Source organism: Phodopus roborovskii, unplaced genomic scaffold, assembly GCF_943737965.1.
Source record: "Phodopus roborovskii unplaced genomic scaffold, PHOROB, whole genome shotgun sequence".
NCBI lineage: Eukaryota > Metazoa > Chordata > Mammalia > Rodentia > Cricetidae > Phodopus > Phodopus roborovskii.
Window position 1 is genome coordinate 230,193 of NW_026125489.1, and position 10,127 is coordinate 240,319.

The following is a 10,127-nucleotide window of genomic DNA, read 5'->3' on the forward strand; positions in this document are numbered from 1 at the left end:
CCTCTTTGGCCTGAAAAATATAATCTAACTTTTAATTATCTACATGCATAATTACTTACTAAGTTATTAAATATTCTACTTTCAATATTTAAAATAAGCATGGAAAAACATACCATACTACTGTTTTTATACTCTTATTATGCTATAGGCCCCCTTTTTTATATTGAAATCACAAAACACAGGGAAAAAGATCATAATTAAAATAACGTTTGCTGAGCCTGGGAGGGACACAAATCAAGAGGCAGAGGTAAGGTAAGGTCAAGGTTTTCTAGCTTGTAGCAGCTATTTGTAACATTAAGGTCAAGCTAAGAGTTTATTTTGCTTTGTGCTTCTTATCAGGTATCCTCCATGGGTGACAGGGGAACAAGCAATCACTCTGGAGTGACTGACTTCATCCTTGTAGGCTTCAGGGTCGGCCCTGAGCTCCATATCCTCCTTTTCCTGCTCTTTCTGTTTATGTATGCCATGATCCTTCTAGGGAACATTGGGATGATGACCATTATTATGACTGATCCCCGGCTGAACACACCAATGTATTTCTTCCTAGGAAACCTCTCCTTCATTGATCTCTTCTATTCATCTGTTGTTGCACCGAAGGCTATGAGCAACTTTTGGACTAAGAGCAAGTCCATCTCCTTTTCAGGCTGTGTGGCCCAGATCTTTCTCTTTGCACTTTTCATTGTGGCTGAAGGATTTCTTCTGGCAGCCATGGCTTATGACCGCTTCATTGCCATCTGCAACCCCCTCCTGTATTCTGTTCACATGTCCACACGTCTCTGTGCTCAGCTGGTGGCAGGCTCTTATTTTTGTGGCTGCATCAGCTCTGTTCTCCAGACAAGCATGACATTTACTTTGTCCTTTTGTGCTTCTAGGGCTATTGACCACTTTTACTGTGATACTCGTCCACTTCAGAGACTCTCCTGTTCTGACCTTTTCATACACAAAATAGTATCCTTTTCCTTAGCCAGTGTCATTATCTTACCGACTGTGATCGTCATTGTTGTTTCTTACATGTATATTGTGTCCACTGTTCTAAAGATACGCTCCACGGAGGGGAGGAAGAAGGCCTTCTCCACTTGCAGCTCTCACCTGGGTGTTGTGAGTGTGCTGTATGGTGCTGTCTTCTTCATGTATCTCACCCCTAACAGATTCCCTGAACTGAGTAAGCTGGCATCCTTGTGCTACTCCTTAGTTACACCTATGCTGAACCCTCTGATCTACTCTCTGAGAAACAAAGATGTTAAAGATGCTCTAAGCAAACTTCTAGAAAAGAAAAAATCCATTCTTTAATTGTTCCTCTTCTCTACCTGTAGTGTTTTTGAGTATTGACTTTATACTTCTTGTGGTTAATGATGTGTTTTTCTCCTAACTATTGGAACAATGCTATTAGTAGCTTGCAATTGACAATAACAATGCTATTAGTATACAGTGCACCTTCATGAAATACAACATTTTTGCCCCTCCTTAAATTCTTGGACATATGGATGTCCTAGAAATAGCAGGAGCTTTGTATACAACATCCCTTCTTCCCATATCTAATAACATTTTATTTCATGTAATCATTGTGTTTCATAGTGTTTAAAATGTTTTAATCTTTTCTGTGTTTATTAAATAACTTTTAATCTAATGTTGACATTATCTAATATTTTTCTTTCTCTCATACACACAATTTGGATATTTTACAAAATGACAAATTTTATTTTTAAAAATATATTGTCTTTCTGTTTTTCACTATTATATATTAAGTGTTCATAAAACTTCAGCTTGGTAAGTATTTTACATACACTCTACAAAGAATAAAATAATGAAGAAGCTGTAAGTAACCTCACTACTTATACAGGAATTTGAAATTTTCTCTGAGAATGCCAGGTATTGTGGAGTTCTTTGAGTCACACAAGACAGAAATCTGAACACAAAGAACTAACTTAGAAGATGAAGCACTGGCAAGTTGGAGTATTCATTAGCTCAATTTGATCCTTTATTTTTATGCCTTTTGTTAATTATTAATGGGGGTATTCAATAAATATATAGAAGTAGATGAACTACCAAAATAGAATGTTTTCTAAAGTGTACTCCTCTAGCTCTCTGTTCTTATTTATTTGATTAATTTTATTCAATACATTTGATCATATTTTGGTATCATAATAGGCATAAAAGAATCACTTCATTCTTTATGATTTCCACAAATACACACCAATTCAAGTTATCTCTCCCCATACTCTATGAACAATAAGCATAATGGAAGAAGAAGATATTAAGGTAAAAGGCACAGAAAATATTTTTAAATAAAATCATAGATGAAAATTCCCCCAATATAGAGAATGTGATGAGCATTAAGGTATGAGAAGCTTACAGAACAACAAGTAGGACTACAAAAGTAATTCCTCATGAAACATAACCCAAAGCACTGAATATGCAGGAAAAAAATAAGATCTTAAAAACATCATGGGAAAAAAACAAGTTATACATAAAGACAGACAATTTGAATAACACCTAACTTTTCAGTGAAGACTGGAATCCAGAAAGGTCTGTGTGAATGTTGTACAAGTTCTGAAAGACCACATACACCAACCCAGATTACTGTTACCAGCAACACTATCAATCATAATTTAAACAATTATGCCCATGAATATAACTCTGCAGAGGACACTGGAAGGAAAACATCATTCTAACACGAATGTTAACTACACTGAAGAAGACACAAGAAGTAAGTAATCCCAGAGTAATTGACCAAAAGAGGCCCCCAAAACTCAAAAAACTAAAATACAAAGAAAAACAACACATAAAATAAGACAAAAAATAAAAAGGTGAATGAAATACGGAAACCAATATAAGATATATAGTTCAATAAAGATACATATTTATATAAAAACACACAAGCTTAAATAATGCTGTAAAGAAAAATTCAATAATAATAGTTATAATAATAATAATATAAAACAATGGAGAGCTGGAAAGATAGCAAAGAAGTTAGGAGCATATACTGCTGTTGAATGAACACAAATCCAGCTCTCAGCACCCAAGCAAGAACCTCATACCCACTCTAGCTTCTCAGGTATCTGAGGCCTCTGGTCTGTCCCCGCACTGATGGTGGCACACATATAATTTAAAAATAATAAAATAAAATAATACTAATAGAATAGATCATGTAGAAAATAGAGTAATGAGGCTGGAAGACAGGCAGAAGATTTATACTTCTCAGTAAAATACATTTACAAACATCCATGAAAGGAACATTGAAAAGTTTTGGGACACCACAAAAGACCCAACCTTACTAAAATTAAGTAAGGTTATATTAGAAAATTTTCTACACCTAGAGAAAGAGAACCCCTTGCAGCTACAAGAGGTCAAAAAAGTCTAAATATATATAATGAGAAAAATCTTCCATGACATATTACAGTTAAAACTTGAAAAATGCAGACTAAAGTACACTGAAAATTGCAACAGAAAAAGGCCAAGTCACTTACAAGGCAGGCCTCTTAGAATAACATGGGAGTATTCAACAGAAAAAATGTAAAGTCAGAAGGGCTAAAACAATTAATTCCAAGTCCCAAAAGGTGACAACCAAACTATTATGCATAGTAAAACAACACAGACTATTATGAGCAGTAAAACAATCTATTAAAAATAAAGGAGAAATAAAAACATTTCAAATAAAAGCAAATCAAAAGAATAAATGACTGTTAAGTGAACTCCACATACATGCTGAAAGAAGTACTTAGTGTATAGAAGGATACATATAGCCAAAGCATCATTGGAACAAAATACACTGGCAGAATTATTAATCAAAAGAGATCAAAGAAAACATCACAAGTCAACAAAATTCCAGGACCTAACACACATTTGCAATTATAATTCTAAATAACAGTCTCAATAGCACAAGGAAAATACACAAGCTAGCTAATTAGAAGCACAACTAAGTAAAAGCCAGGATGTATCAATTTTCTACCATCAAAAAACACCCTACCATAAGAGATAGTTTTAGATATGGTAAAAATAATTGAGAAATGTATTCCAAGGGAATTAAACTTTTGAAAAATAACTAAGTGTAACTATTCTAATGTATTATATAGTATATATTAAACTAGTTAAAAGAGCTAAACAAGATCACTTCACTCATCAAAGGAGCAATAAACCAAGAGGATATTATAAAACCACATAGAATCACCAAACACAGGTGCATCAAACTTAATAAAAACTTCTAATAGATGTAAAGCAACAGATTAAACACAAAATAGTAATACTGAGTGGCTTAAGGACATCACTATCATCAATAGACTGTACAATTAGACAAATATTAAATAAACACTGGATAACTGATAGAGTGTATGAAATGGATCTAACAGACATCTCTAGAATATTCTACCCAAACACTAAAAGACACAGACTTTTCTTGATATTCCATTAATCTTTCTACAAAATCGATCACACACCAGGACACAAAGCAACTATCAACAAGCAAAAGAAAAACCGAAGTAACTCTCTGTATTTCATCTGATCACAGAGGAATATTAACAGCTATTAAGCATAATTATTTAGAATACAATTAGAAATCTTGTTGGTTTAGCGAAACGGCAGTAGTAGCTTCCCTTCTAGAGTTTACAACCTCTGCATCCACAAGCAGTTGGCTAGGTTCACAGTTCCAGGCATAAATTCACCGCCATTCTATGGCGTCTAAGTTCAATTAGACAGCTCTTGGTTATACCCCAATAAAAATACCATTATTGCACCATTAAGCTTATCTTGATGGACTGCTTTACTCCCTCCGCACTTCAGCAATACCTAGTTAGTACAGCAAACGTGTGTGCCTGCGTGCATGCGTGTGTGTGTGTGTGTGTGTGTGTGTATTTGTTAGTGTGGGTGTTTGCATATATGTATGCAAGTGTGAATGCATGTGCATACATATATGTGTGAAGGTCAGAGGTTGAAAACAAATGCCCTGTGTCGAGGGCTGTCTTTGCGGGGCTGCGATCTGAGCCAGCAGAGCAACCCCAGGTTCATGCCTGAGAGGGGGAGTGTGGATGAGGGAAAAGCCAGCTAAAGGGGTTAAGAATCCAAGACCGAGACAGAGGGTAGCTGTCATAGGGCCGTTCAATCCATACTGAATGCACCTAGTTTATTATTTAATCATCTTATGTATTCAATCAGCAGTGGAGGGAAAATGGCAGAAGACTTCTATTATATCATGTGTATGGGGCAAAGAGAGTTACTTCCCTCAATACTCCAGGTATTGGTAACCACACCTGCCATCCAGCCTTCAGGGTTGAGAGTAACTGCACCTGGGCCCAAGCCTATTGTTACTGAGATAAGGCACATCCACCACCAAGGCCAGAACATCCTGTAGGCGACAAACTAATGCCTTATGGGATAATAAGACAGATTTGAGCTCTCTGAACTTGTGGCAAGATGGAATGGACTCCTTTTCATGGGTCCTGACAGTCCTGGATTACATTGAATGGATCTCTCAATGAACCTGAAGCTCATCGATTTATCTAGATCACCTGGCCAATAAACTTGAGGGATCCAGCTGACTCCACCCCCCACTACTCCCAGTGTTAGAGATATAGGCATATGCCATTTGTGTCCAGCTGTTTATGACAAGCAATTTACTGATTGAGCCATTTTTCTTCTGGACCGTTTTTTTCTTTCATTTATATGTGTAAGTTTCTATTATCAGTCTTGTCCTCTAGCCAGGATTCTGGCTAGAATCTCTTGTCTTTTAACACCACTTCTTCTGTGCCTGAAGTCAAGATGGCAGCCCAATATATCTTTTTGGAAGCCTAGTTTTTAAAATTAATTATCCAGTTTTAGAAATACCTTGTTTCAATTGACTAAAATATTTTTATATTAATTGCTTGTTGACTAATAGCGCATTATATTTACAGTAGAGATAAGAAATGAGTCGTTGGCTGGGGAGATGACTCGGGGGTAAATTGTCTGTTGTGGAGATACAAAGACCTGAATTCAGACCCACAGAATCCATATGAGTTGTGAATGGTGGCATGCATCTGGAACCCCAGCTCTGGAGGACAGGGTAGGCACAAGTTCAATGCAAGTTCAATGGATATTCAGTCTATTTAGAAGGGAGATATTCACACTCAGTTATAGATCATGTCAAACTAACTTAAGGTAGAAAGTGGCTGAGAAAGATGCTGTAAGTCACCCTCTGGCTTTCCCATCTACGTGCACAAGCAAGTGTATCCACAAATCTACACCCACATATGCATGAAGACATACATATAAGACACAAGCATACAAGAAATGGTTCTATAAGTGCAAAGTCTATAATCTAGTCAGATAATATTGAACTTCTCTGTGTTTATCAAAACTCTAAGAATGGAAACCAAGAGTGTCTTCTGTCACTAGTTTCTTCTGTGTAGAAAAGTCAGTTATCATGTCCTCCAGAGAGCTCTCTTAATTTTCCAAATGTTTGATGAGTTCAGCAATTAGTAATTTTCTTCCTTCTTTACTTGTTTACCTTATTCTATTTCTTTTCATTTCTTTCTTTTTCTCTGCATCATGACACAAAGTATCTTACTGATGATAGAGACTTCTGATCTCCATGGAATAGTTTGTGAAGGCACTGGCTGCCCAGCTCTTTGGTTTCCATCCCCACTGGGAAATTTGTTTCTGGATTCATTCCAGGACTACTTGCCACTTGAATCAGTGAAAAAGCACGAGAAAAATGTAAGTCTATCAAACATGACATTAAGATATCATCTAAATATTTTGCTACTGTTTGCTAACGCCAGCAAATGTGAGTCAGGAACTGAATATTGAGGTATTACAATCAGTGTTGTGGAAAAACTTCAGGTTAATGAGAGGTTTGTTTCTATCCATGTTTTAGTGTATTCTTAAGCATACTTGGATTTATGTATAGTGTCTACCAAGATAATAAGAAAAATTCTCATATCTCACTTTTTAAATCTGCATACTGACTTCTTTTAGCTTTTATTTCTAAACCATGTTTTGAAAATTCTGCTAAACTCAGGAACTTGCTAAACTATGGATTTAGAGAAAACAGGTTTTTTTTTAGTTAATAATCCTTACTAGAGGTCATTTTTATCACTTTCCTAGTTGTGAATACTAACCAGTTATATAGCTGTTAACATTTGTTTTTGAGGGCCAACTATTGCATATATACCAATCTTACTCTAACATACTTTCAAAGGTTCAAAATATGTTAACATATGAAAACTCATAATTTTATGTCAATATGAACAAGAACAATTATGAGACATTTTTGGGTATAAGTATACATGTAAAATTAATGTATATAATTATACAAATTAAAAGTCAACCTTATAGTATATGATTGAACTATTACTTATAAGCATTCTTTTCTACTCTGTGATAGAGATTATTGTGTAGTAGACAAGCTTGTTTCTCACTCTAGTGACCCTGTCATTTAAATCTATTCTTAATATTTCAATTTTCTAAATCATAAATTTGGAATAAACTTCTCTTCCTTTCTCTATGTCTATATGTTAATATGTTACAGTCATAACAGTATTTGTTTAAATAGAGATAACTGCAGCTTGCTTAAATTCTGTGTGTGTGTGTGTGAGAGAGAGAGAGAGAGAGAGAGAGAGAGAGAGAAAGAGAGAGAGAGAGAGAGAGGGAAAGAGAGAGAAGGAGAGAGAGTTCCAATCAAAACTTTATTTCTGGAAAAGAGAAATTTGAATTTAATAGAATTTCACATATCACAAAGTAGAATTACTTCAGTCATTTAAAAGCTCCCAAGCACCATAAAAATGGCCCACAGACCAGAGTTGACTCCCTAGCATAGTTCATCATTCCTGTCCTTTGCCTGGAAGTCTTTTGGTTGTTGTTGTTCATTTTTTTTTATTAATTTAATTTTCACAATCCACTAAATTCTTAATTTTACTATTTAAATAGCAGCTATATTTAAATTGTCTGTGTTGTCTACTCATTTTACAAATGCATGTACTATATTGCACATATGACTAGGGTTCTTTCAAAAGGAGGATTTCTTTGCTAAAGAGTTAAGAAATTTCTACCTACATTTACATATTGATAAAGATTGAAAGGAGGAAAAGAAGTTTGAGAAAAGAAAACAGAAGGGATAAAATAGGAAAGAAAGAGTGAACTAATGAATGAAGGAAATGAACTAATGAAGGAAGGAGGGAGGGAGAGGTGGGGGGAAAATGAGAGTCTAAGTCACTGTATTTAGGAAATATAAATAAAATGATGAGTGACATTGGCAGTTAAGTTGTGCCTCCAAGCATTTATATCATCTTACGGACAAACAACAAAGAAAATAATGACATGAGGTTATTGTGTAAGGATAAAATTGCCTAACTGGAAAGATTCCCTATCTTGTATAAAACTGTGTGAAATGATATATGCTACTTTTTCTTTAGTAGATAAAACTAACCATTCAAATGAAATAAAATTTTAGTATGTGCTCAAATTTTGTTCAAATATCTTCATATTAATATCCTCTATTTTATATATTCTAAAAAGAATGTAATATATCCAATAAATACCAACCATTTATAGTCACAAATTTAATGACAGTAAACAGGTGATGAAATCAAGGGGGAAAATCCAAAATGAAACTTCTCTTGATTCTAGTCATTTTTCTGGAATTTCTTAGAGGCATAATTTGCAGTTATTACAGATAAGTATAATGAAAAACCCCTCACTGGACTGAGCTATTTCATGGGAAGACTTTAACAATAGCATGATGTTTTAAAAAATAAAACGAGCAAGATAAGTTTCCTTCCATGGTGGCTCAGCAGTTGTTTTTACTAAAATTCTGACCCCTCACTTTTTTTTATTTTCCAGTTTTATCTTCCTATTAGCTATGAAGATTGAGCAGAAGAAGAATCACTCAGAGGTAACAGAGTTCGTCTTGTTGGGATTTAGAGCCCCTGCAAAGTTTCAAGTCTTCTTATTCTTAGTGTTCTTGATGATTTACATGGTCACCGTGGTGGGGAATATCAGCATGATAATTGTCATTAAGATGGACTCCAGACTCCAAACACCTATGTATTTCTTCCTTAGAAACTTGTCTTATTTAGATCTCTGCTATTCCACAGTCATTGCTCCCAAAACTTTAGCCAACTTCTTGACAAGTGAAAAGAAAATTTCCTACAATGGGTGTGCTGCCCAATTCTTCTTCTTTGCGTTGTTTGTTACAACTGAAGGCTTCCTTCTTGCTGTCATGGCATTTGATCGCTTCTCAGCCATTTGCTCCCCTCTCCAATACCCTGTGCACATGTCCCAAAAGGTATGTATTCAATTGGTAACTGGCTCCTACATTTGTGGATGCATCAACTCCATAGTACAAACAGGTTTCACCTTCAGCTTGCGTTTCTGTGGAGAAAACAGGCTGGACCACTTTTTCTGTGATGTCCCAGCTCTGATTAAGATCTCATGTGTCGACACCTTTGTAAATGAGATCGTACTGTTTATTCTCTCTGCTCTCATCATCATCTCTACCACAACAGTGATTCTGATTTCCTATGGCTACATCCTTTCCACTGTCCTAAAGATCCCCTCCACCCATGGCAGGAATAAGACCTTCTCTACCTGTGGCTCTCATATAGCAGTGGTGAGTTTATTCTATGGAACTGTGTTCTTCATGTATGCTCAGCCTGGGTCCATCTCCTCACCAGAGCAAAGCAAGATCGTAGCTGTATTCTACACACTTGTAATACCCATGCTGAACCCTCTAATATACAGTCTAAGAAACAGAGATGTGAAAGATGCTGTGAAAAAAATATTAGGTGGAAAACGTTCTCAATGATATTTATGAAACTTTTACTTAGTGAACAAAATTTATTTTCTAAGTTATATATGACAAAAATATAATTTTATGTTTTATAGAGTAATAATTCTAGTACAGATGCATAAAACATTACTTTGTACTATATATGTGAAAGCATATAACTTCTCATTTTATAAAATTTCATTTGATTAATAAATATGAAAATTTATCCTTATGTAATTGTTAAAAATATGCCATGTATGTATATTACACTCTTTATAAGTTCAAAGGCATTGATAGCGGCTAAATGAAAGCATGATTATAGCATTAATTTTGGATGAAAGCTTATTGTGGCCCAAGTAGCCACATTTACATTCTAAGAACTCTCATA

The 10,127-nt window shown here is 35.1% G+C and overlaps 2 protein-coding genes across 2 annotated transcripts; both read left to right on the top strand.

Annotated features, from left to right (window-relative positions):
• The first annotated feature begins 318 nt into the window (after window positions 1-318).
• On the top strand, window positions 319-1,290 carry LOC127215809 (olfactory receptor 9K2). The gene has a single exon (XM_051176303.1). The coding sequence runs from the start codon at window positions 349-351 to the stop codon at window positions 1,288-1,290; it is 942 nt and encodes a 313-aa protein (XP_051032260.1). The 5' UTR covers window positions 319-348.
• Window positions 1,291-8,830: 7,540 nt separating this feature from the next.
• On the top strand, window positions 8,831-9,775 carry LOC127215810 (olfactory receptor 12). Its single transcript, XM_051176304.1, has one exon. The coding sequence runs from the start codon at window positions 8,831-8,833 to the stop codon at window positions 9,773-9,775; it is 945 nt and encodes a 314-aa protein (XP_051032261.1).
• The last annotated feature ends 352 nt before the right edge of the window (window positions 9,776-10,127 follow it).